Source organism: Tursiops truncatus, chromosome 10 (assembly GCF_011762595.2).
Source record: "Tursiops truncatus isolate mTurTru1 chromosome 10, mTurTru1.mat.Y, whole genome shotgun sequence".
In the NCBI taxonomy this organism is placed as follows: domain Eukaryota; kingdom Metazoa; phylum Chordata; class Mammalia; order Artiodactyla; family Delphinidae; genus Tursiops; species Tursiops truncatus.
The window spans coordinates 30,658,670-30,683,349 of record NC_047043.1 but is presented as its reverse complement, the minus strand read 5'-3'; the positions used below and the strand labels follow the sequence as shown (position 1 = coordinate 30,683,349).

Genomic DNA, 24,680 nt, shown 5'->3' with positions numbered 1-24,680 from the left:
ATCCCAACCCCAGACGCAGTGCTGGGCTAGCTGGGCCTGGCAGGTGGGGTAAAGGGTGCCCCCTGCAGTTTCCTACAGTAAACGGGATTAGAGCAGCCCACTTCAACCCCAGGATCCTAGCAGAATGGTCGCGGGGCGGAGCCGCCGCAGAGGCACAGCCCAGGCCGCAGAGGGAGGGGCGGAGCCTCGAGGGAAGGGGGCGGGGCGGGACCGCCTAGGCGGGCCTGGAACCTGCTGGAAGCATCGCAGTACCGCCGCCGTGGCTCCTTCCGCCGCATGCAGGCAAAGAGTCCCCCGCCAGCCGGAGCCGGCAACCTTCCAGCAGCCGGAGCCACGCCCCGCGGCGAAACGCTGGCCCTGCCCCCGGGAGGGCCGGGATTCCCCGGGCTGCCCGGGATTCCCCGGGCTGCCCAGAGTTGGGCTTCCGATTCCACACCGCCCGCGGAAAAGACCCCCTTCCCCTTATCGGGCTGTTGGAATGTGTAGCGAAGATTCTAAAGGGAGATCGAGCCTGGGAGCGTAGGTGGGAGTGGTTGGCCACTTTTTAGGCGTCCTTCGAGGCCGGGACTCTTGGGTGTGGAGACGCCTGCACTACAGGTTTCTACGGAGGTCAGTGGGGATCCTCTCCCCTGATCCGCCGCTTACGTCATGAGAGCATTCCCAACATCTATTTTTGATGGTGTCCTGTCTTGGAAGCGCAGAGACGGGCTATGAAAACGAGTGCGCTCCCCGTGCAGACTGACGCCGGCTGCTCGCGTTCTTCACCGCCCCTCCCCTATTTTGGACCATGACGTCAAGGTGGGCGGGCGGCGGCAGGTGCGGTGCTGACAGGCATCCTCCTTTAAGGCGGAGGGATCCGGGGGCGGGCAGCTAGGCTGTGCTTCGTCTTATATAAGGCGACTGGGGGCGCACAGCCGTTCTCTTGAGTCACCCCCGTGCGCCCTTGTTGCGGCGTGTGCGGTTGAGGCAGTCCTTGCCCGCTCAGCTCTCTAGTGTCTGCGATTCTTATTCTTCAAGGTAAGGCTGCAGTCTTCGGGCTTTTCAGGTTAGATTGGTCTTCTGAGTTGTTTTCGTCTCTCGTGTCCTTTCCGACTCCCACATTTTGTTGTGTTGGGGCGGCTTTGGGGATAACGCTCCCATATTTTGTTGAGGGTGGGAGGGAGCTGTTGAGTTCAGCCTCTTTTCTGTGTTGGTGGCGGGGCTGCTTCTAGGCAGGTATTAGCCATGGGCGAGGTGGGCCGCGGAGTGGGTCTGGGCTAGTGGGCAGCTGCACGTGGTGGCCGCGCCGGCCCGGGACGCTGCCATGTTTGTCTCTCCACTTCCGGACGCGGCTACGGGGCGCCGGAGGGTCCCCAAGGGTTGTGGGTGTGCGCGCTCGGTGTGACTCAGCACAGCCCGGTCCTGATCAGGTTTTGCCATCTCTTCTGTTGGACGCGGTTTTTAAGTTTTTTCGGGTGCCTTCCGGGAGGGTCTGCGGCGAGAGATGTTTTCCGTCGCCTCTGGCCTGCGGTCTTGGTGCAGGAGGAGGGATGGGAGAGGGGAGGGGGCAGGCTCTGGGATTCATGGGTTTATTCCTCCCCCGCCCCTTCTCGAGAGCTGAGATTGTTCTGGAAGCTTCTGGAGCCCAGTGCCCCGCCCTGGTGCCCGGATGCTGGGGCGAAGGGAGGCTGCGCGGTGGCGCCCCCTTCCCGCGCGGTCCTGGCCGACGCATGTCCGGCAAGGACTAGAGTCGCCCCAGCCGATTACGGCCACCATCTTAGTTGTGTTTGGTTTGGACCTGCATTTCACTCACGTGTGCTCAGGGGTCAAGGAGGAGCTTTTGCTTTATCGGTTCTTTGTCTTAATAGCCACCCTGGGTGGGCATCCCACCGATCTATCGAGTTAGCTTTCCCTACCACGTGAGGCAGTAATCCTACATCTGCTTGGAGATGCCTCATGGGAGAGCAGTTTCAAGTCATTATCCTTTAATGTAAAACTAGTCATGTTGGAGGTCCCCCCCACCCAAAATGGTAGAACTGTAGTGATTTGCATATTTAAGTGTGTGTGTGAATTAACCGGGCTTATTACTTGCATTCGACATACCTGGGTTAGGGGCGATACTGTGCATGCCTAACAAATTACCAGGTGATGCTGATCCAGGGATCATTTTAACAGTGGTTTGGTTCCAAAGTACAAGAAACCTTAACACGTTTAATCGAGTGTGTTAGGCGCACCCCCTCTCCCCATTGTTTTCCGTCTAAGGATGCAGCCTGAAATTTTTACAGGAAAGGATTTTGTCTCAGTACACAGCTCAAAACAGTTTGAATTGAATCTCTTAATGTTTTTACTGTAACCGGGGTGAACTCTAGTAGACTTAAATTTTTGAATTTTCTTATTTTAGATGCCTGAGGAAGTGCACCATGGAGAGGAGGAGGTGGAGACTTTTGCTTTCCAGGCAGAAATTGCCCAACTCATGTCTCTTATTATCAATACCTTCTATTCCAACAAGGAAATTTTTCTTCGGGAGTTGATCAGTAATGCTTCTGATGTGAGTGCCTTGGGTGTTTTCATTGGCGTTTGTTTCTTGTTTTTCAAGTAGTCCACACACAAAAGGAGAAGGGGTGGTTTGGCATTTTGTGGTGTTCAGTGTTGAAGGGGATATAAATTTGCTGCAGTTACAAAAAGGTTTGCTTTATTCCGTGGTGGGTAGGTGGATAGAGACTATAGTTTGATGTGGTGGTCAAACTACGAGTTAAATGGGTAATCAGATTGAGGGTATTTAGGAATTAAAAAAAAGTTTTCTCTTTTGGGTGAAATGGGCTTTAAGGAAGCAGAATTGTAAAATTGGAATTTGTATTTCCAGGCCTTGGACAAGATTCGTTATGAGAGCCTGACAGACCCTTCCAAATTGGACAGTGGTAAAGAGTTGAAAATTGACATCATCCCCAACCCCCAGGAGCGCACCCTGACTCTGGTAGACACTGGCATTGGCATGACCAAAGCTGATCTTGTAAATAATTTGGGAACTATTGCCAAGTCTGGTACTAAAGCATTTATGGAGGCTCTTCAGGTATGTGGTATTTTAGCTGGGCACACTCCATTCGTATTTTTTTTTGGTATTTGGTTTGCTGTTTCTTTGAAACTTGCATTCGACTTCCTTAAACTTTTTGGCAGGCTGGTGCAGACATTTCCATGATTGGGCAATTTGGTGTTGGTTTCTATTCTGCCTACCTAGTGGCAGAGAAAGTGGTTGTGATCACAAAGCACAATGATGACGAACAGTATGCCTGGGAGTCTTCTGCTGGGGGTTCCTTCACTGTACGTGCTGACCATGGTAAGTTAGCTTTCCTCTTAAGGTGTCTGGGTGAGAATTCTGGGGAAACAGTAACAAAGATCTTGAGCATTTTATCTGTAAAGCAGTTGTTTTTATAGTTTTGCGTTTAGTTTCATTTTTTATTCCATTTGGATTGATTTTTTTCTAGGTGAGCCCATTGGGCGGGGTACCAAAGTGATTCTCCACCTTAAGGAAGACCAGACAGAGTACTTAGAAGAAAGGCGGGTCAAAGAAGTGGTGAAGAAGCACTCACAGTTCATAGGTTATCCCATCACACTCTATGTAAGTATGGACTGGTAACTCGAGTGAAGATACTTTAGAGAATCTAAATGGAACTTTGATTTTTTGCTTTCTGTATTCTGCATTTATCATCTTTGATACTTTTAGCTGGAGAAGGAACGCGAGAAGGAAATCAGTGATGATGAGGCAGAAGAAGAGAAAGGTGAGAAAGAAGAGGAAGATAAAGATGATGAGGAGAAGCCCAAGATTGAGGATGTGGGCTCAGATGAGGAGGATGATAGTGGCAAAGATAAGAAAAAGAAGACGAAGAAGATCAAGGAGAAATATATTGATCAGGAAGAACTGAACAAGACCAAGCCCATTTGGACCAGAAACCCTGATGACATCACCCAGGAGGAATATGGAGAGTTCTATAAGAGCCTCACCAATGACTGGGAAGATCACTTGGCAGTGAAGGTAAGAAGCCTTGCTTGCTGGCTCAATAGGAGGAGCCAATAATGGGCAAATGCAACTTACCCAATGGTTGGTAGCTGGGAGCTGTGAATGCCATGAGTTCAGTTGCTAATGGACCCTTCCAGGGTGGAGAAATGACATTTTTCCCAGTTACCTCACTTGTTCTGTGGCAGCTTTACCCATCTGGGGTCCTGGTTTGACGATTTCCTCATCGACCCAGGGATTATACAGAGCTTGTACCACGTTGGGTTCATTTAGGGCGTTAGAGCTTAAATTTTCTCAACAGTTGCCTTAGTGTCCACTCTATTCCTGGTGCTTAGGGGGAAGATTTTAGTTCCAAATATTGGGTAGTTTGGGGTTGGGACAAAAAGCCACCCTTATTTTGAAATACACAGTTGGATTATCTTGGATTTCTTTCAGCACTTCTCTGTAGAAGGTCAGTTGGAATTCAGAGCATTGCTGTTCATCCCTCGTCGGGCTCCTTTTGACCTCTTTGAGAACAAAAAGAAGAAGAACAACATTAAACTCTATGTCCGCCGTGTGTTTATCATGGACAGCTGTGATGAATTAATACCAGAATATCTCAGTGAGTATCTTTTTGGCCTAATGTACTTGCGTTCAGCATTCTCATGGGGACTGAAGTCTTTATCTTAGATTAAGGATCCTCTGCAACATAACAAGTGAAGGTTCAGTGAGAAAATTGGTCCTGTTGGATCCAGATAACCCTGTCTATATACCTTTATCTTTATCCTCTCCACTCCCCTTTTTTAAACTGAGCTTATGTACTTGATTTCAGACTTCATCCGTGGTGTGGTTGACTCTGAAGACCTTCCCCTGAACATCTCCCGAGAAATGCTCCAGCAGAGCAAAATCTTGAAGGTCATTCGCAAAAACATTGTTAAGAAGTGCCTTGAGCTCTTCTCGGAGCTGGCAGAAGACAAGGAGAACTACAGGAAATTCTATGAGGCGTTCTCTAAGAACCTAAAGGTAAAGAGGCAGCAAGTACTTTTTTACTTAATAATTATGATGGATTATTTTTTACTCACATAGAGGATAAATGATTTCTTAGCAAGATTGTATTTTTCTTTCCACCCTTAAAGCTTGGAATCCATGAGGACTCCACTAACCGGCGACGCCTTTCTGAGCTGCTGCGCTATCACACCTCCCAGTCTGGAGATGAGATGACTTCGCTCTCAGAATACGTGTCTCGCATGAAGGAGACCCAGAAGTCCATCTATTACATCACTGGTGCGTTGGAGTCTGCATCTAATCAATGATCAAAGCCTCTCCTTAGAGGTGTGGGGAGAAGGGGAGGGCACTCGAGGATACCTGGGAACTGGCAGGTTGAGGCATTCTGGCCCTTGAGTCACACTAAGTAATCCTACAGGTGAGAGCAAAGAGCAGGTTGCCAACTCTGCATTTGTGGAGCGAGTGCGGAAGCGGGGCTTCGAGGTGGTGTACATGACAGAGCCGATAGATGAGTACTGTGTGCAACAGCTCAAGGAGTTTGATGGGAAGAGTCTGGTCTCAGTTACCAAGGAGGGCTTGGAGCTGCCTGAGGATGAGGAGGAGAAGAAGAAGATGGAGGAGAGCAAGGCTAAGTTTGAGAACCTCTGCAAACTCATGAAAGAGATCTTGGATAAGAAGGTGGAGAAGGTAAGCAACTCTGGAACTAAGTTACTTGTAACAGATGCCTTCAGGGCTATTTACCTCAGTCTCTGGTTGCTGTACAATTAGTGGTTTGGGGCAGCATAATTTGTTTAGCGCCAATCCTACCCTTTGTTTTCTTGACCAGGCAGATTTTAAGGTTGCTGTTTCTATTAAACTTAACCAAAGATGAGGTATTTTTTTTCCCCCAAGAACAGAACTTCAAGTACCACGTTTGCCTCAAGGTAGCAATTTGATTTAATATGAACCCAAGGTTTTTGTGACTGTCCACAGGTGACAATCTCCAATAGGCTTGTGTCTTCACCCTGCTGCATCGTGACAAGCACCTATGGCTGGACTGCCAACATGGAGCGCATCATGAAAGCCCAGGCACTTCGGGACAACTCGACCATGGGCTATATGATGGCCAAAAAGCACCTGGAGATCAATCCTGACCACCCCATTGTGGAGACCCTGCGGCAGAAGGCAGAGGCAGACAAGAATGACAAGGCTGTTAAGGACCTGGTGGTGCTGCTGTTCGAAACTGCACTGCTCTCTTCTGGCTTCTCGCTTGAGGATCCCCAGACCCACTCCAACCGCATCTACCGCATGATCAAGCTAGGCTTGGGTGAGTATTCTTGTCCTCTTGAGTGTGGCAAGGAGATGAGGAACTGGTCTGGTGGGTGGATTGGACTGCTTTTTGGGTCAGATCTCAAGTGGCATTCTTCCTACTTTTAGGCATTGATGAAGATGAAGTGACAGCAGAGGAGCCCAGTACTGCTGTTCCTGATGAGATCCCCCCCCTTGAGGGTGATGAGGATGCCTCTCGCATGGAAGAAGTAGATTAGGAATTTCTACCTGCAGACTTTGTTCCCTCTGTATAGTGTCCCCATGGCTCCCCCAGCAGCAGCCCCAGTGGCCTTGGCCCACTTGGTTCTTTCTGCTGATGTCTAGAGGTTTTATTTCTGTTCTTCTGTCTAAGGCAGGATATAAGGGCCTCAAGCCCTATTCCTTTCCACATTTGACATGGGGTTTGAATGTTGTGTATTGTGTTTTTTTTGTTTGTTTTGTTCTGAAATTAAAGTATGCAAAATAAAGATGATGCAGGTTTTTTATACGCTTCTTTCTCAAATCATGTGGACGCCCCCCCCCGCCCCGCCAAGTATGTATAATGCTGCCTTTGGAGTTTCCCTAGTTTCTGTTTCCCAAGTCTTAACCTGCCATCATCCCGAGTATAGATAACGCGATACATGGTAGGACTTTAAAAGTTTTTAAAAGGCTACTGATAAGTTTAGAAGTCACACAAATGGGATCTAATGAAACTTGAAACCATAAAACAAAAAGAAAACCTACAGAATGGGAGAAAATATTTGCAAATGATGTGACCGACAAGGGCTTAATTTCCAAAATAACACAAACAGCTCATACAAGTTAATTAAAAAAAAATCCAGTTAAAAAATGGGCAGAAGATCTAAATAGACCTCTCTCCAAAGAAGACATACACATGGCCGATAGGCACATGAAAAGATGTTCAACATAGTTACTGGAGAAATGCAAATCAAAATGATGATGAGGTACCGCCTCACATTAAAAAGTAAGCAGGGCTTCCCTGGTGGCGCAGTGGTTGAGAGTCCGCCTGCCGATGCAGGGGACCCGGGTTCGTGCCCTGGTCCGGGAAGATCCCACATGCCGCGGAGCGGCTGCGCCCGTGAGCCATGGCCGCTGAGCCTGCGCGTCCGGAGCCTGTGCTCCGCAGGGGGAGAGGCCACAACAGTGAGGGGCCTGCGTGCCGCGGGGGGGGGGGGGAAGCAAATAACAGGACTTCCTGGCAGTCCAGCGATTAAGACTGCTGCTACTGCAGTGGGCACAGGTTCAGGAACTAAGATCCTTGCATGCTGCGTGGTCAAAAACCAAAACCAAACAAAAAAGTCTGCAAGTAACAAAAGCTTGGAGAGGGTGTGGAGAAAAGGGAACCCTCCTACACTGTTGGTGGGAATGCAGGTTGGTGCAGCCACCGAGGAAAACAGTATGGAGGTTCCTCAGAAAACTAAGAATAGAATTACATATCCAGTAATCCACTCCTGGGCATGTATCCAGACAAAACTAATTCAAATAGATGCACCCCTATGTCTGCAGCAGCACTAACAATAGCCAAGACATGGAAACAAACGTCTGTTGACAGATGATAAGATGTGGTGCATATATACAAGGGAATACTACTCAGCCATAAAAAAGAATGAAATCATGCCATTTGCAGCAACATGGATGCAATTAGAGATTACCATGCTAAGTAAAAAATACCATATGATAATCACATGTGGAATGTAAAATATGACACAAATAAACCTCTGAATCAAATCAAGGAGAGAACAGACCGGTGGTTGCCAAGGGGGATGAGGGAGGCATGGAATGGGAGGTTGGGGTTAGCAGATGGAAGCTTTTATATGAACAAGAATGGATGAACAAGGTCCTACTGTATAGTGCACAATTACATTCAGTATCTTATGATAAACCATAATGGAAAACAGTACTTTAAAAAAATGTAACAATCACTTTCCTGTACAGCAGAAATTAACACTGTAAATCAACTATACTTCAATTTTAAAAAATATTGATTAAAAGAAAAACGCTGAAGGTATAAATGGTATCTTTGAACTACCATATAACACTTTAAAAAGTCCCTTTCCTAAAGCACGTAGAGGGTCTTCCACTCAAAGTTTTTTGACTTACTGTGCTGAAACAAAAGCACACACATGCAGCAGGAACTACTTTTGATCTTTTCCTGGCCTGACAGTATGAGGTACCTTCACTGGTGTGGCTGGGTGCTGAGCTGCAGTTCCCAGCCACCTGGCCACAAACAAGTGGTAGACGTAACCACCACTGTCTTTTCGTTTCCAGTATTAAACAAGTTAAATGAGATATTTGACGCCTGTTAAACAGCAACTGTAGGATGTTTTGAGCTGATGGAAGTTTTAGGTAGGGTAAGCTATGTCAGGTGTATTAAACACATTTTCAGCTTCTGATGGGTTTATCGGACATAGCCCATCGGAAGTTGAAAGTCTGTACTTCAGTCAACCAAAACACAGGACCGAGCCCGCTGCAGCAATTTAATTTAATAAAATAAAATTATAAGACCAAAAGTTACATTTCCAAAGTACCAAAACCTGCAACTGGCTCATGGAGCAGAGCCTAGGGATCCAGGAACAGAGGGCGGGGGTGGTGCTGGGCGGGACTCCCCACACCCTCCCGCAGCACAGCACCGTCTTTCACTTACTCTCCTGGGAAAGCAGCATTTGGAGTCTACAACACTTGTGCTTCTCTCTCCAGAGTAAGAAACGCAGGTCCCTCAGAGTCTGAAAGGGTGGGTATTCAAGGTAGAGGACAAGCACAGGTGAGGCGTTGGCCGAGCCTACAGGGCAAGACTTCAGGGAATTGGAGGAGGGAGGGGCTTTGGAAGGTGCCTCTGCCTTCTCAATACTGCCCCCTGCCCCTTCCCACTGTCATTGCCACCCTGGGAAGAATCCTGCCCACTAGAGGATGGGGGACTTAAGGCAAAGGGGAAGGCTGCCTCCTGGGCTCCCTACCCCCAACTGCAGAGCTGGTCTGTGATACTGAGAAACCTGCATTTTGCCCTAGAGCCTGCCGCCTCCGAGAAGTTACAGTAGGACGGGAAAACTGGTACAGTGAGAGGGTCCTAGTCACTTCATTGCTCAGGCCCCTCAAACCTTCTGCACAGATGACTCGACTGGCACGACCTTCTTTCCCCGCTGCTTTAGACGGCCCCGGGCGTAGACTCGGAGCAGGAGGGCAGCAAAGACCACAGCCACCCCCAGGCCCCCCACCACAGTGACAGTGTGGCCGTAGAGAAGGCAGGAGAGGAGGATGGCAAAAGCCTGGCGGAGGGTCATGATGATGGTGAAGACGGCAGCCCCAAACTGCCCAATGGTGTAGAAGATGAAGAGCTGGCCACATGCAGAGCAGATGGACAGCAGCAGGGTGTGGGCGGCAAACTCGCTGTGTCGCCCCATGAAGCGGACGCCCTCCAGGAGAGCCCCCTGCTCTAGCAGGGAGCCCACTGTGAAGAGGCAGGAGAAGAAGTTGACCCCAAACATCATCTGCACCGATGACATCTTATAGGCAAACAGGGCATCCTGCCAGTTGGAGGTGAAGCTGTCAAAGGCAATGTAACCTGCCAACAGGATGAGGCCTGAGAGCGTGGTGGCCGGGGAGCTGTGGGGCTCCGGTCCGCTGGACAGGAGAAACATGCTGACCCCGATGGAGACGAGGCCGGCGGTCAGATATTCCCAGTGCTCATAGCTGCGCCGAGACACCAATTTTCCCATCAGCATAACAGGGATCACCTTGGAGGCCTTGGCCAGCACCTGGGTGGGGAAGCTGACGAACTTGAGAGCTTCATACTGGCACCAGCTGCTGAGCACATTCGACAGGCTGGCAAAGGAGTACCGGTACATGGGTGCCCCATGCCGGGGCTGCTTGCATAAGATGCAGTAGAGGCCAGACACCATCAGTGCCAGCACGCGGTTCATTAGCACCAGGAACTGTGAGTCCGAGAAGCGCTCACCTGGCAATGTGGCCGTGGCCCCGTAGCTGCGGGTCATCACTCTTTCCTGCAGCACTCCCCACGTCAGATAAGACACCTGGATGGGGAAGGGCGGAGGGAGAGGAGATAAGCAAGAGAAGGAAAAGGCAGGCCAAAAAGCGCAACAAGCTCCTCCTTCCTCAGGATGATATCGAAAATGATGAGAATGGACAGCGTAAATATCTGTAGTAACTAGAAGTTACTTTCCTCTTCTCTCCCAAATCTGGATTCATCTTGCAGGCAATCAAGTGTGTGTGAAACGCCAACAACAAATGCTTTAGGACTGACCAGACCCTGTCTGTCCCCACAGTAGGGATGTTAGAGCCGACTCCATCCCAAGTATTTTCTTCTCTATTTTCAACCAACTGTGGGGGGAAGAGTTCTTCTTCTTTTTTTTTTTTTTGCAGTACGCGGGCCTCTCACTGCCGCGGCCTCTCCCGCTGCGGAGCACAGGCTCCGGACGCGCAGGCCCAGCGGCCATGGCTCACGGGCCCAGCCGCTCCGCGGCATGCGGGATCCTTCCGTACCGCGACACGAACCCGCGCCCCCTGCATCAGCAGGCGGACTCCCAACCACTGCGCCACCAGGGAAGCCCATGGGAGGAAGAGTTCTTAAAGAAGACTGCACACCTGTTAGTTCAACATGGTACACTAGGTGGAACCAGAAGTGCCCACTCCAAAATGCCATGAGGTCAGCATCTAAGCACCCCTCTCACACGCCGTAGTGGGTAAGGCTGAAACTTTTAACAGTGGGTTTATGGTATATGAGACATCATTACAAGGGATGGGAGAAATCACAGAGGGTAGAGACAGGAGGACAGAAAAGACAGCGTTTCCTCCAACCACCCCCAAGAAGATGGTGTGCCTCGGGGAGGAGGAGGACACACAACACAACCACCAGCAAACTGTTGGGACCGGCGGGGTGAAAGCTCTGGTTCCACAAAGTCCCTGTCCGCGGGGACCGACCCAGGAAGAGCCGCAGAGCCTGCCTACTTACCTGGAGCCCCGCAGCACAAAAGAGCAGCTTCAGGGCCTGCCAAGTGGGACTGGTCTCTGCTGGTTCTGCCCGGGGAGCCAGAGGAACCTCATCCGGGGCCTTGGGCTCGTTGCCAAACACACAAGTTTTCACCAGGGGGAAGCAGAGACCCCTGCCTGGAGAAAGCACACAAGGTGAAACCCCAAACTTCTCCCTAGCACCTCATCTCTCCCACAGCTGCCAGCCCGCCCTGCTGGCCGCCCTTCCTCCCGTGCCACGCCACCTCCCCTTTGCACTGCTGGCCAACACTCGTAATACAGACTGAGCAAACTTCCCCACACACCTGTCTCCAGGTAGTTCTTCCGCCTGAAGTACTGCACCAGCAGGTAGCCAGGTACCATAAAGCTCGCATAGCCAGCCGCGTTCACCAAAAAGCGGAAGAACCATAGCTGGGTCCATGACTCCAGAGGGCCTTCGGGGTTCTCTCCACCTGCCCCGAGGGAGGGGAGCGCAGCCAGCAGCACCACTGCCCACCACCTGCGGGGACCGCGGGCAGAAGGATCAGGGTCCAGCTCCTCACCCTCTGGGCCCTCCGGAGGGGACGACACTGGAGAAGGGCCCGGAGTTCCTCCCCGCCCCCCTCAGCTGCAGCCCGGCGCGGACAAAGAGCCTCTCTCTCTCCTGGGGTGGCCGGCGCGAGCCAGGCAGGGATCCCTCCATCCCCGAGAGCGGACCCGCCCCTCCGGCCACACAGGTTCTCTCTGTTCCCTCCAGCGCTCCCTGACCCCGCCCTCGGGGCTCGCGGAGACCCAGGGTCCCCCGATTTCTTCGCCCGACACTCCCGGAGCCCCCGAAGAGCACAACGCCACGGCGCCCGCCTCCACCACCCCCCCCCCGCCCCCACGCCGGGTCCGGGCAGCGCTAGGCTGGCCTCCTGCCGGGCATATGGGACCCCACCCGTCCCCCCGCGCTGAGGAGCGGCGGTCACGTGGCGCGGGGCTCGGTCACGTGGGCTCGCCACTCCCCCTAGCCCCCCACCTGGCGTCCATGGTCCCGGCCGCGTGGGGCGGAGCGGGGCCGGGGAATGCGGGTCCCCGGGCCGCGCGCTCCCACCACTCCCGCAGTCGCCTCCAGGAGCAGCAGGCTAGCGGAAATGCCGCGCTCTTCCCGCCTCCCTCCCCGCGGCCGCCCCTCCGCCCCCGGCCGCGACCACGCAGCGCCCCGGGCCGCCGCCGGGCCACAGCGCCCCCTCGCGGCCCGGCGGGAGACGCGGCTCGGCGCGCAGGAGGCAGGCTGCCTCTGTGGGGGGGGGGGGGGGGGCGGGGGGGGGGTCGGGGGAGTGGGAGCTCCAGCCCGGTGCCGCCCCTGCTTCGTCATCGCCCTTAGCCCTCACCACCGGCCCGGAGGTGGTGCTGACCACTGCCATCCTAGGAACGGGGACACAGCTTCTGCATCCCAGGCACATCCCCTTATGTTACCATTTCCCCGTTTTCTGGCAGGAAGATGTCTCCTTCCTTCAGGGGCTGGGCAGCAGTTCTGTCCCCGCATCCTCATGACCTTCGGAGGTTCTTTCTGCGTGACCTGGCCCCCGTCTACCTTGCCCCCTCACCCACCCTGCAGAGCCCCACTGCTCTCAGTTCTTCTAATTCACCAAAAGCCTTCCCCTGAAAGCTCTCCCCTAAACCCCTACTCAGGCCTCCCCTGACCACCCAAAGTATGGCCCTACACCCACTCCACTGCTCTCCCTCCCACGATTCTTTGCCTTCCATCGCGACTTGCAATTACATATTTATTTGGATGTTTATGATTTTAATGGCTGCCTCACTAGACTAGGTCTCCAAGGGGCCAGAAACGGTTTTATTCCCACATATTCTATACCAGCATAGGCCTGACCTAACAGGTGCCTCAAACATATGTGGAATGAGAGAAAACAACATACGAAGCCACGCTCCCTCGTGTCACCCTCCACAGGCTAGCCCTTCTCTCCAGGGTCCTCCAGGGCCGTGGTGAGGCCTCCCACTTGCATCTTCTCACTCCTCTTTCTCTTCCTCCATCCAACTGCATTTCCACAGAAAGGGCAAGAGACTGTGCTGGACAGAGAGGCCTGAGGACCATTAGGCTCCCTACCCTCCCTACAAGGCCCTACCTTGCTCAAGTGACAATTTCCTTCTCTCTGCCTCCACCACAAGGTCACAGGGCAGGCCTGTCTCAAAATCCCCAATGCACACAAACAGGCACACGCACAAAACAACTCGGGGCGGGAGTGGGGCGGGGGGTGTGTGTTTAAGTCTCTGCTGTTTTAGTGTCATGTTCTTGAAACTTCCCCATCCCCAAAGGCTCAGTTCAGGGCCTTCTGTGTGAAGTCTTTAAACAACAGTGTTTCAAAGTCCTCCTCAGCAGTGAGATGGAACCCTTTAGGGCCCTGCTCACTCACAGTTCAGTGTCTCTCCTCACTCAGGAGAGTCCATGTTGCCTACCGGCTGGCAGCTTCAAGCTGACCCCACGTGGGTAGAGGCAAGAGCCCCGCCATCTTCAACAGAGGTAAACAGGCTTCGCCCAGGTTGCCTGGGGCTTTGGGGGTCCTTCCATCCACCTGGAAGCTCTTCCTTCCAGACTGGCTCTCTTATTTGCGGTCCCTCCTCTCAGCTCGGGACTGTGCTGGCTCCAGGCTCTGGCCTCAGCAGTCCCCAGGGCACATGGCCTGGGCCCAGACTGTAGCAGCTGTGGCTCCAGCTTTCAGATGGGAAGGGGAGGAGCGTCCGGGGCCCTAGAGCCTGTCCCGGCTTCAGTCAGCACACAGCAGTGGCTTCCCGGAGATCTTCAGGTCATCAAAGGGCAAAAGGGCAAAGGGCTGAGGAAGAGGATGGAGAGAAGCAAGATCAGGGCCTGTGGACAAAGGCAGTGGTGGGGGAAGGGGGCTGGGAGACCTATTGGGCCCTTTCCTCCCCACCAAGTGTCGTTGAAGGACATCAGGGAACAAATCTTCCTACTAACCCCCAAAACAGTGGTCCCCCAGGGCTTCTAGGGCCTGTTTTTGTTTTGGGAGGAGGGTGTTGGGAAAGGGTACTCACAAAACATTTTGAATATTTTTTTAAATCAAACATTTAAAAATGGGAAAGATTCTACAGAAAACCTAGGTTTCATCTGTCTTAAAAAATTCCAAGACCTGGGAATATTGGGCCCACATTCCTCCTCTACAAGTATCTGCTGAAGTTGAGTAGAGTGACCTTCAGACAAAAGACTGTCTGGTCTCCCGCAGGCCCCACCACCTGGCTCTCTTACACCCAGCCTGCTTCTCTGATGCGCTTTAGCTGCACGGCTCCTGTAGGAGTCCAAGTTTGGGCCCCTGGTCCTGACCAATTAAGAACACAGACTGCGAGAGGGGCAGAGGCTTGCCCAAGGTCCCACAGCTGGTGAGCGGCAGAGCCGTGATTTACACCCTGGGCTCCTAACTCCTTGACCCTTTCAGCTATTACAGCGCCTGTCTCCACAAGGGAGGTCCTGGACAGCAGAGCTGAGTGTCTGCCTCTTACATCCTCAGCCAGGTCCTGGGGAGTCTCGTCCTCCACGTTTCTCAGCAGGGAGTCGGCACCTGCCTCGCACAGGGTGGATGAGATGCTTCTGAGGCCCCGGCCCGCGGCGAGGTGCAGGGGTGTGCACCCGTTGAGCATGCGGGCGTCCACCCGGGCCCCAGCCTGGAGAAGGAACTGCACCAGACCCCGCTCGTGGGTCTCCACGGCCAGATGCAGCGCTGTCTTCCCGCTCGTGCCCTCCTGGCGGGGAAGAAGGGTGTCAGCCAAGGCCCTCAAGAGAAAGCATCCCGGGCCTGGGCCCTGGGCTGGACAGCACCTTGATTGGCTGCCTCACCTGTGCGTTGATGTCAGCTCCGTTCTGCAGCAGCAGTTCCATAAGTGGCCAGTTCCTCTGCAGGGTGGCGATGTGGAGACAGGCCAGACCTGGGATGGGGTGAGGGTGGGGGCTGCATCCACCAGCTAGCTCTCTCTCCCCTTCTTCAGGGGCCTCCCTTACCCCTCAGTCCCAAGGGACCCCCTGCCCACTCAGTGCCTCTGATCACAGGACTGTTAAAACACAAACCCAAAAACCCCCTCAAAAGTCTGGGGGGAAAGGAACTCAAAGTTTCCACCTTTTCAGTGTCATGTTATTGAAACTTTCACGCTTCAGGGGTCAGGTTGCTGAGTGACACCCCCACACACACACCGTCCCCCAACACACACACCCTCCCCCATGCACACACACTCCCCCAACACACACACCCTCCCCCATGCACACACACTCCCCCAACACACACCCCCTCCCCATGCACACACTCCCTCAACACATACTCCCTTCCCCCATACACACACACACTCTCCCCCAACACACACCCCCTCCCCATGCACACACTCCCTCAACACATACTCCCTTCCCCCATACACACACACACTCTCCCCCAACACACACCCCCTCTCCCATGCACACACCCTCCCCAACACACACACCCTCCCCCATGCACACACACACTCCCCCAACGCATACTCCCCCCCATACACACACACCCTCCCCCATACACCCTCCCCAACACACCCCCTGCCCCCCCACACCCCCATACACACACTTCCCTCCCCCCCCCCCCGAACACACACACACACTCACTCACTCACTCACTTTTCCTAAAACTCTACCTGCCTTCAGGCCGCATCCAAAAGCCACCTTCTTGAGAGCTCTCTGGATCCTCAGGCCCCCAGCCCCTCCCCAGGGGCCACCTCCTCCCGTGAGCTCCCCTAGCCTTTTTGCTAGCTCCTTTCTGGCCTGGGCCCCTCTCTGCTTAGAGAAGTAGATTCAGATTCACACCCCTCACCTCTTTCAAATCTCTGCTCAAATGTCCGGGCTCCACGAGGGTTTCCCTGACCACCCTGTTTAAAAATCACATCACCCCCCGCCACTCCAGTCCCCTCACTCGGCTCTACTGTCTCCACAGCAGTGACTGCCCGTTAACCTCCTAGAGGACTCACTTCTTATGTTTATTGTTTGCCTCAGACATTCTCTGTTTTTCTCACAGATGCAAGCCTGGCTCCTACAAGTGTCTGGCACATAGAAAGCCCTCAGTACATTTTTGTTGAATAAATTAATGAGTTCATCTAATCTCTATTAAACTGAATATCTTGAGGGAAAAGTTTAGCTCTCTGCTTAGCATACAGTAAGTTCTCAATAAATTCGAAATAGAACCCATTCATTCACTCATTTGTCCATTCATTCTTTCTTTAAGCAAAGGTATTCTGAGTACCTATGTGCTTAGAACTGGAGATGCATCATCAATGGACAAGCTGTGACCCTCCCTTCCCCAAGAGTGGGGTCCCTGTCTCCTGTCCCCTCCTCATCTCATGGGCCCTGAGGCTGCCCGCACCTTGCCAGTTTTGCAGCTGGAGGTCCAGGGAGTGAGGCGGTCCTCTGCCTAGCTCTGGCTGCCCTTCCAGCAGGCAGCGGGCACAGACCAGGTGCTGGCGCTGGCAGGCCACATGCAGGGCCGTGTCGCCGTGTCGGTCCTGTAGCACCCGGCTGGCCCCCTTCAGCACCAGGGCCCGAACTGCACCTGGCTGGTCCAGATGTACGGCCAGATGGAGTGCTGTCTGCAGGCACAGAGAGAGGGTCACAGGGCCACTGCAGCATGCTCCCACTTCCAGGAACATGCTAGCGTGGGCACAGAAATTGCCAGAGGCCAGCACCTTCTTTGAGGACTGCTTATAAAGGCTATGGGCCTGGTCTTCCTTCTGTTACCCCCCACCAAGTTCTTGGGACCCCAATTCTGGAGGCAAGGTGAGGGGAGTGGCCCCCTGCTCTCCTTTTAGGTCGCTTAAGCCCCTGGAGAAAGGATGGAGTGGGGGGCAGTGTCTAGTATCTCACCTTCTGGGGAGACCTCTGTTACCTTAGGTGATGGGGAGAGGTTGGGGGGAGGAGACAGAGGCACCAGGCAGTCTCCACCTGGCAAACTCCTCCTTGAATGCTCTATGAAGAGTCACCTCTCATATTAAGCCTTCCCTGGCTGCTTCCCACAGACGTTGGTTCCCACAGCAGCTGGCACGCATCTCCATCACAACTCTTGTCACCATGCTGTGTAATTAGGTATTGACACGAGTCCCCTAGCCCAGGCTTGAGCACCTTGTGGGCAGAGGCTGTTTCTTACTCCTCTCTGCATCCTCAGCTTCTAGCCCAGTGTCTGGCATATGATTTCCTGAGAGAGCAGCCTAAGGATGCTGTGCTGCTGCTGGGGATGGCTGCTGGGACAGACACAGGTATCTGGGCTCAGCCCACTCTTTCCACCCACCTGGTAAAGGTTGTTCTGAATGTCCAGGACCTCCTGAGGCAGCAAAGCCAGGCAATAGAGCAGCACAGCCGGGGCCTCATGAATCACCGCCAGGTGGATCAGCCTGGGAGGAAGAGCCAAGGTTTGGGGTCAGGGCCCAGGCCACAGAGAGTGGGCTGGGGTCCTGGGGTTAGAAGGAACACATCAATGTCTAAGCTGCCACCCATACGGGAGGTGCGGGAAGTGAGAGTTTGGGCCAGGAAGTGAGGGTTGGTGCGGGAAGCCAGGATCCTGGGGGTGGGAGCTCCAAGTTCCCATCTCTGGCCTTCAGGAGGGCCTTGGCTGAGGGAGAGTGCGGGCAGGGTGCTGACGGGACAAGGTCCTTCCTGTCCAGCCTGCCCACACCCCGCTCCCCTCTGGCTCCAGGGCCCTGCCGGGCAGCTGCAGGCTCAAAGCCAAACTGAAAGCTGCTGGGGTGGTGCAGAGGGGGTTTCCAGGGCTGGGCTCCCCATCTCTGCCCACCTCAGCGGGGAGGACAGAGAGGGCAGGGGTGGGATCACTCCCCGCCCCCCTCAGAAACACATTCCAAGAGACAGAAGCTCTTGGCAGAGGAGCAGGAAGCAGGGCAGAACCCTATCCTGCTGCCCTCCACGGGGCGGCCAGAGGGCCACTCTTCAGACGGCGGGGCGTGGGAGGGGCCTGACCTAGGGCCCCCGCTCCCGCTCCCGTGCGCGCCTCCGAGGGGAGGTCTGGCAGTGCAGAAAATGTGTGCTTGGTGGGGGATAAAGAGCCGTAACCTGGGGGGCGGGGGGTGGCTAGGAGGGGAAGTTCCAGCCTTGGGGTTTCCCCACATCAGGTGGGGAAAATGAAAGCCGGAGCTGGAGGGTCTAGGCCAGGGACAGCTGCCTCGGGGCATTCGACAGGCGGGTAGCTCAGCTGAAAGGCCCGTCTGGGCTGGGGAGGGGGCTGCTCGGGTGGGAGGGGCGCTGGCTCTGGTGGCAGGCGAGGCCCAGGAGAGAGTGACGGAGGGAGGGAGGAACCGCGATGGAAATCCCCTCGGCCAGGGCCTGCTCTCTGGTCACATTCCTGCAGCCACCTCCCTCTCTCCCTCAGTCTCCCCTCCTCCCACTTCCTCTTCCCATTTCCATATGTCCCACAGCCCAGACACCTCTGGAGGGAAGAAGGTGCCCCCTCCTCTCAGGGAACCCCCAGGGGAGTCTTGACACCTCTCCCCCCAACCTCCCTAGGGTCTAGACACCACATCTGTCTCTACTAGAGATGGTCAAGGCAGGGGCTGGGAGGTTAACAAAGGAGGGCGGGCTCAGAAACCGCCACTCCCTGGGTCAAAGGTCAGCCATAGGTATTCTGCACGGAGCTCGCACAATCTTGGTTGTGGGCCTGAGGGCTGGTGATCTGGACACAGAGTACAAAAAGGCCTAGGGTCACCCACTGGGTCAAGAGACTATCTTTCTCAAAGGCCACCCAGGACGCTTGCATCTCCAAAAAAGCAGGTCAAGACAGATATCTCCTGCCTCCTCAGCCCCGTTCATTCCAGCATCCCAGATCTGGGACCCCAGCTCCCCTCCACTCTGTTTCTCACCCCCCCAAATCCCAGCCACCCCCTCTCCTGTCGGTGTTTTCTTCTCCCCGAGGGGCAAATCCTCAACTGGCCAGTCCCTGCCACATAACTGTCTCTTACTTCAACTGCCCCCCAGCCCAGTCTCCACCAAGCTCCACCTGGGCCTGGGGAGGAAGGATGAAGTAAAGGGGTCACACAGGACAGTGAGGGGGACTTGTGGGGCTCAGGAGGTGGAGAGTGTCGGTAAGGCTGACTCTAGCCCTCACTTCCCCTTTCTCAGCAGAGGAGGAAGTTAGCTGGGGCAGCCAGCCGCCTGTCTGTCTGCTGGGGCAAGAGTGCCCCAGCCTGGCTCACCTCCTCCTCCTTAGGGCCAGCCTCAGCAATGCACCCTGGCAGCACCCCCAACCCCAGCTTCCTGGGCCCACTGGCAGCCTGTAACTGGCCCCTCTTGTTCCTTGAGACAGGGCATTCTGCGGTCAGAGGCCGGGAATCCCAGATATTGAGCAAACAAGGACGCCCTGTCCCCCAGTAAGGAAAAAACAAAACAAAACAAAACTGGGCTGGTCAGGGGAATTTTCTCTTCCTAGGGATGTGTTACTGATAGATTTCCAAGATGCTAGCTGTGTTTCCAGGTGCCTGGTAAGGGCCCTGCCAAAAGGTGGGGCATGCAGATGATGCCAGGTCCTCCGGACTGGTCCTGGCTACAGAAAGTGGGTTGAGAGTTAAGTTTGAAAGAGAGAGTGGGGACGGCCCCTTCCAGGGCTGGTGCCTTGAGGGATTCTCACATAGGGGGTTGCGGCTCCTGGGGGAGATCCCGAGTTAGCATTGGGAGGGAGGAAGGGATCCTATCTTAGCCTAGCCCCCATACTCACGTGTCTCCGTCCTCGGAGATGTAAGTGAGTGCTTCCAGCTGCTGAGGGCTCAGCGCCCCCGCGGCGGGAAGCCGCGAGTCTGGGGCTGGGTCCTCGGTCTTGGGGTTCCCCAACAAGGACAGGGGCTCAGTGAGCGATGAGGAGCCATAGGTAGAGTCAGCCCGCTCCCCATCTGTATCTTCCTTCTCCTCTGGCTCCTTGGCGGTTCCCGGAGGATGAGTCCAGGGCTGGGGGCCCCCTCCGTCTGAGGGCCCAGAGGCTGGGGCCGGGGTGGGCTCGGGCAGAGAGCGCAGAGAGCGCAGAGAGCGCAGAGACTCGATGCCCGAGTCATACTGGCTCTCATCAGTCTCGTCCGGCCCCTTCCGCGCCTCAGACATCCCCGCGGCGCCGGCCCGCCGGGGCCCGGTCCGAGCAGAATCCGACTCCGCGCCGCCTTTCCGGGTTGCAGGTCCGCCTTGCAGAGCGGGTGCTGGGCCCGGAGTGGCCTTCTTCCCGGGCTGCGGGGGCCCGAGGGGTCGGCGAGAAGCGTGGAGAGGCTTGGAACGCTGGCGTGGTCCTCGGCATCCGCTACTCCGGGCAGCTGGGTAGCCCAGTCTGAGGCGCTCGCTCGCCCCGCCCTCAGGCCCCGCCCCCGGCAGGCGCCGCGCTTCCGGACCGAGGCCCCGCCCTTCGGAATCCCCCTTACCCCGCCCTCTGCGTTGGCTCCGAGTCAGGGGTTCCCCGGTCCTGACTCACGCGTGCGTTAATTCACCCATTCATTCATTCATTCATTTATCCAACCATCCATTCATTCTTTCCCCCTTCCTTCTTCATTCCATTTGTTAATTCCATGCATTCTTTCTTTCCTTCACTTCCTGTTTCTTCATTCATTTTTCTCATTCATTCATTTATTCTTTTTTTTTTAAATGCTTCCTAGGATCTTTTTTTAAATTAATTATTTATTTATTTAGGCTGCACCGCGTCTTAGTGGCGGCGCGCGGGATCTTCGTTGTGGCACTCGGGGTCTTTAGTTGCAGCATGCGGACTCTTAGTTGGGGCATGCCGACTCTATGCGGGCTTCTTAGTTGAGGCATGCATGCGGGATCTAGTTCCCCAACCAGGGATCGAACTGGGCCCCCTGCATTAGGAGCACATAGTCTTACCCATTGGACCACCAGGTAAGACCCCATTAGTTTGTTTTTAAAGGAATATTTATTAATCATCTGCACAAGCTGGGCATCCTCTGGGGAGGGCACGTGGGAGGTGGGACGGGGAAGCGTTGCTACCTGTCTCCTGACCATTGCTCTCAATTTCTCTTGCTTTTCCAGGAGACAAAGGGGACACCCATGTCTTTAAAGGAGAACTTCTCCCTTTGGGTCCTGGATAGAGAGTCTCCTGTGTCAACTTCCCAGATCACATAGAATCGGACATGAGGATGTGCTTTTTTAAAAAAAAAAATTTATTTATTTTTGGCTGCGTTGTGTCTTGTGCTGCACGCAGGCTTTTTAGTTGCGGCGAGCAGGGGTTACTCTTCGTTGCGGTGCGGTGCGCAGGCCTCTCATTGCGGTGGCTTCTCTTGTGGAGCACTAGGCTCTAAGTGCGCGGGCTCAGTAGCTGTGGCCCACGGGCTTAGTTGCACCGGGGCATGTGGGATCTTCCCCGACCAGGGCTCAAACCCGTGTCCCCTGCATTGGCAGGCGGATTCTTAACCACTGCACCACCAGGAAAGCCCAGGATGTGCTTTTTGAAAGTGATTTTTTTCAGGAAAACTGTTGTCTAAAAAAGCAGAGGGGTCATTCCTCACAGGGATGAAACAGTGGCCTCGGGTGGTGACATCGGGTTAGGGAAGTTTAGTTCCTTATTGTGGGACCAGGATGGGGAGGCCCGAGATATGCTGGGCAGCACTCTGCTGAGGTTCCCTCGGCAGCCCCAGCCCCAGCACATCTTTCCTCCTTCCCCATCCCTACTTTCCCTGGGGCTAAGGAGGATGTAGGCAAACCCCACTCACGTGGTGATCACTGCCCCATGATTTATCCCCTACCCCAAGTTCCAGCAATGCACTGAGAAGGTCATCCCCAAGAAAACATCTCCCTTTTCCATCTCTGGCATTGGGGGAAGGAAGCTGGGGTGTGCACGGGCAGCTGCTAAGCAGCTTCCCTACCACCATCCCCATGAAACCTCATTTTATTCATTCACTTGAAAAACATGTATGGAGATTCTCCTAAATGCCTGACATCGTTCTCTCTGCTGGAAGCAAAACCGAGTATCACAGTAACAGTAATAACCAACAACACCCCTCCCCAACAAAAAAATTTTCCCATGGTTCCAGCCTTCAAAAAGCCCCCTCAAAGTTACAACACAGAGTGATTGGGCTAAGATAGGAGTGAAAACAGGGTGCTAGAGAGGCACAGCATGGGGCCAACTACCCAGTGGGGTGAGAGGAAGGGGAGGTTCCATTTGAACTGGAGATGGGAAGGGAAGCGGGCTGGGAGAAGTACCTAGTCTCTGTTTGGGGAGGGCGTGAGTGGATGGAGAAGGGAGGGGGAAGGGCAGAAGGGAGGAGATGACCCACTGCTCTCCATCCCCACCGATGACCAGAGTGGGGAGGATGTGTTGAGCATGAGGCAGTGAGGAGCCGTGAGGGGAAAGCCCAAGGAAATTGAGGCATCTCCTTCCCTTGGAGTCAGTGTGACTTCAGATGTTCTCAACTTCCTCCCCTGACCTGTTCCTCTCCCAACCTCAAAGGCTGGAGCAAAAAGTACAACCCTAACCACTTGGGTTCAAAATCACCTCCATTTTAAAGTTGCAAGCTGAGTCCCAGAGAGGTGAGTTGGCTTGCCCAAGGTCAAACAATCTGAAGTGTAGAGCTGCGTTTTCCTGTTCCTAATCCAAAACTTTAAAAATGTTTTCAGTGAAACTTTCTTTCCTTTTTGAAGGTCTAAGAGGTTGGGGACATCTGAGCTCTCTGCAAGGACACAGGAACTCAGGAGTGTGCAGGGACCGCCTCTCTCATACGTACAGAGGCTGATTTTAAGGAAAAACATACCCCAATCCAGTCCAGTGTCTGGCTCTAAACCGTAACAGGTGTTTGGCAGCCCCTTTTCTGGCCACATGAGGTCAGCATTGAGTCGCTGACTACTTCTAGAATGTAGCCTGTACTAGGACAGGAAGCCCTTGTGGGGAAAATTTAGGAATGGGAACAGGGACCATGGCAGTGTCATCTGGAAAGATGACCTGGGGACTTTGACTCAGGTCACAGCATGGTCAGGGTCCTGACTTCACTCTCTCAGCTCCAATCTTCAAGGCTGGGCCCCTCCAGTCCTCTTCTGTGTTTTCTGGTTCCCTCTGTGGTGCTCTCACTTCCCATCTATGCCCACTCCAGCCAGGCTCATCTTCAGGAAACAGGCCCAGTTGCCAAGGTGACCAGCCGGTTAGCTGGCTCCTTCCACAGCCCCCTCCTTTCACCCCTCTTTTCTCGGGGCTTCCAAGGAGGGGGCATGTGTGTGTATGGAGAAAGGGGAGGTGGTCTTTTATCTCTTGGGAGCTCTGGGGTTGGCCAAAAGAACTTGGGCTACCTCTCTTCCAAAGCCCCCTGAAATGGAGTCAGGAAGGCAGTGGGGCTGGGGGACAGGAGGAAGATTAGAACAACTAAATGGTGAATGTGAAGATCCCATCTGGGTTAGGAAACGCCAGGGTTAGGACCTCTGCTCTCCATCTGCAGTAAGCACTGAACTAGGTGGAGTGAACTGATACCAGAAGAAGGGTTGGAGTTAGCTGTAGGCAGGACTTCCCAAAAATCATGGGTAGGAGAGAGACACTGGAATGAGCCATCAAGTGAGATTCTTCCTCTGCCATGGGGATGAAGGAGAACCATGCCTTTTGGGACCACACCCTCCCCCTGTTTTGGCAGGGAGGATGGACTCACTGAGCTGGGGAGGATCATGTAGGCTGGATAGTTCTGAAGTGACAGTCAGGCTGAGCCCCCTTCACCTTCCCTGGAAAGGGAAGAGTAGGAAAATGGAGGCAGGACCAGGAGTGGGAGGTGGGTGTGTGGGTGGAGGCAGAGGCTGTTCTGTCCCAGAGGAGAGGCAGGACCATCAGTGGCCTTTTCCTCTATTCCCAAAGATCAGATATCCAGGCTTTGCCTCAAGCTGACTTCTGACCCCCAAAGATCCCTATGGAAAGGTCTGGATTCTAGGACCACTCTTTGAGTACTAGCAAGTGACCTTGAATAAGTCACTAACCCTCCTTCTGCCTTGGTTTCTTGTGGGTAAATGGGGAAAGTCACTATATGTCAAAGACTTTAATGTAACACATGACACACAACAGGATTCCGCAGTGACTGTGCACACATAGATTGATCAAGTGTAGCCTTTATCCTATTCTATCATAATGATTGGTTTCCATGTCCTCCCTATCCCCATTAGACTTTGTGCTCCTTGAGGACAGGAAATTGTATGTTTGCATTTCTGTACAGGGCACACAGTAGGTATTTAATACCTTTTTTTTTAAGTTAAATGTGATTTTTAAAAAATATATATTTATTTTATTTATTAATTGAGGCTGTGCCGGGTCTTCATCAGGACATACGGGATCTTTAGTTGAGGTATGTGGATTCTTAGTTGTGGCATGCATGCGGGATCTAGTTCCCAAACTAGGGATCGAACCCAGACCCCCTGCATTGGGAGCATGGAGTCTTACCCACTGGACCACTGGGGAAG

The 24,680-nt window shown here is 53.8% G+C and overlaps 3 protein-coding genes across 5 annotated transcripts; 1 reads left to right on the top strand and 2 right to left on the bottom strand.

Annotated features, from left to right (window-relative positions):
- The first annotated feature begins 862 nt into the window (after nt 1-862).
- Nucleotides 863-6,755, top strand: HSP90AB1 (heat shock protein 90 alpha family class B member 1). The gene is made up of 12 exons (XM_004310421.4): nt 863-1,017; nt 2,381-2,527; nt 2,843-3,049; nt 3,154-3,313; nt 3,462-3,595; nt 3,701-4,009; nt 4,427-4,592; nt 4,803-4,993; nt 5,107-5,254; nt 5,394-5,662; nt 5,948-6,281; nt 6,392-6,755. The coding sequence occupies exons 2-12, from the start codon at nt 2,381-2,383 to the stop codon at nt 6,499-6,501; spliced, it is 2,175 nt and encodes a 724-aa protein (XP_004310469.1). The 5' UTR covers nt 863-1,017; the 3' UTR covers nt 6,502-6,755.
- A 1,991-nt stretch (nt 6,756-8,746) lies between these two features.
- Nucleotides 8,747-12,931, bottom strand: SLC35B2 (solute carrier family 35 member B2). Of its 2 annotated transcripts, none has more exons than XM_073810681.1 (4): nt 12,267-12,931; nt 11,572-11,765; nt 11,250-11,400; nt 8,747-10,311 (listed from the first exon to the last, which is right to left on the bottom strand). In XM_073810681.1, exons 1-4 carry the CDS (start codon nt 12,603-12,605, stop codon nt 9,373-9,375), a joined length of 1,623 nt encoding a protein of 540 aa, XP_073666782.1. In that variant the 5' UTR covers nt 12,606-12,931; the 3' UTR covers nt 8,747-9,372. The 2 variants fall into 2 exon arrangements, with proteins under 2 accessions (XP_073666782.1, XP_033720042.1); XM_033864151.2 differs by having other exon boundaries at nt 11,250-11,404; nt 12,267-12,404.
- Nucleotides 12,932-13,064: 133 nt separating this feature from the next.
- NFKBIE (NFKB inhibitor epsilon) lies at nt 13,065-20,580 on the bottom strand. 2 transcript variants are annotated; one of them, XM_019949979.3, is made up of 6 exons: nt 19,981-20,580; nt 17,551-17,653; nt 16,633-16,855; nt 15,096-15,184; nt 14,762-15,001; nt 13,065-14,079 (listed from the first exon to the last, which is right to left on the bottom strand). In XM_019949979.3, the coding sequence occupies exons 1-6, from the start codon at nt 20,355-20,357 to the stop codon at nt 14,014-14,016; spliced, it is 1,098 nt and encodes a 365-aa protein (XP_019805538.1). In that variant the 5' UTR covers nt 20,358-20,580; the 3' UTR covers nt 13,065-14,013. The 2 variants fall into 2 exon arrangements, with proteins under 2 accessions (XP_019805538.1, XP_019805540.1); XM_019949981.3 differs by having other exon boundaries at nt 14,825-15,001; nt 19,981-20,552.
- Between the last annotated feature and the right edge of the window lie 4,100 nt (nt 20,581-24,680).

Excerpts from the sequence above, each read along its gene's own strand:
- NFKBIE (XM_019949979.3), bottom strand. The coding sequence starts at position 20,357 with ATGTCTGAGGCGCGGAAGGGGCCGGACGAGACTGATGAGAGCCAGTAT. Across the intron at positions 15,185-16,632 it reads CCAGCTGCAAAACTGGCAAG|GTCTGGCCTGTCTCCACATC; the intron begins GTGCGGGCAGCC and ends ACCCCATCCCAG. Across the intron at positions 14,080-14,761 it reads CCCAGGACCTGGCTGAGGAT|CCCTTTGCCCTTTTGCCCTT; the intron begins GTAAGAGGCAGA and ends CCTCTTCCTCAG.
- HSP90AB1 (XM_004310421.4), top strand. The coding sequence starts at position 2,381 with ATGCCTGAGGAAGTGCACCATGGAGAGGAGGAGGTGGAGACTTTTGCT. Across the intron at positions 3,596-3,700 it reads GTTATCCCATCACACTCTAT|CTGGAGAAGGAACGCGAGAA; the intron begins GTAAGTATGGAC and ends TGATACTTTTAG. Across the intron at positions 4,010-4,426 it reads AAGATCACTTGGCAGTGAAG|CACTTCTCTGTAGAAGGTCA; the intron begins GTAAGAAGCCTT and ends GATTTCTTTCAG.
- SLC35B2 (XM_073810681.1), bottom strand. The coding sequence starts at position 12,605 with ATGACGAAGCAGGGGCGGCACCGGGCTGGAGCTCCCACTCCCCCGACC. Across the intron at positions 11,766-12,266 it reads GCCGGGACCATGGACGCCAG|GTGGTGGGCAGTGGTGCTGC; the intron begins GTGGGGGGCTAG and ends CGGTCCCCGCAG. Across the intron at positions 11,401-11,571 it reads GAAGAACTACCTGGAGACAG|GGGTCTCTGCTTCCCCCTGG; the intron begins GTGTGTGGGGAA and ends TTCTCCAGGCAG.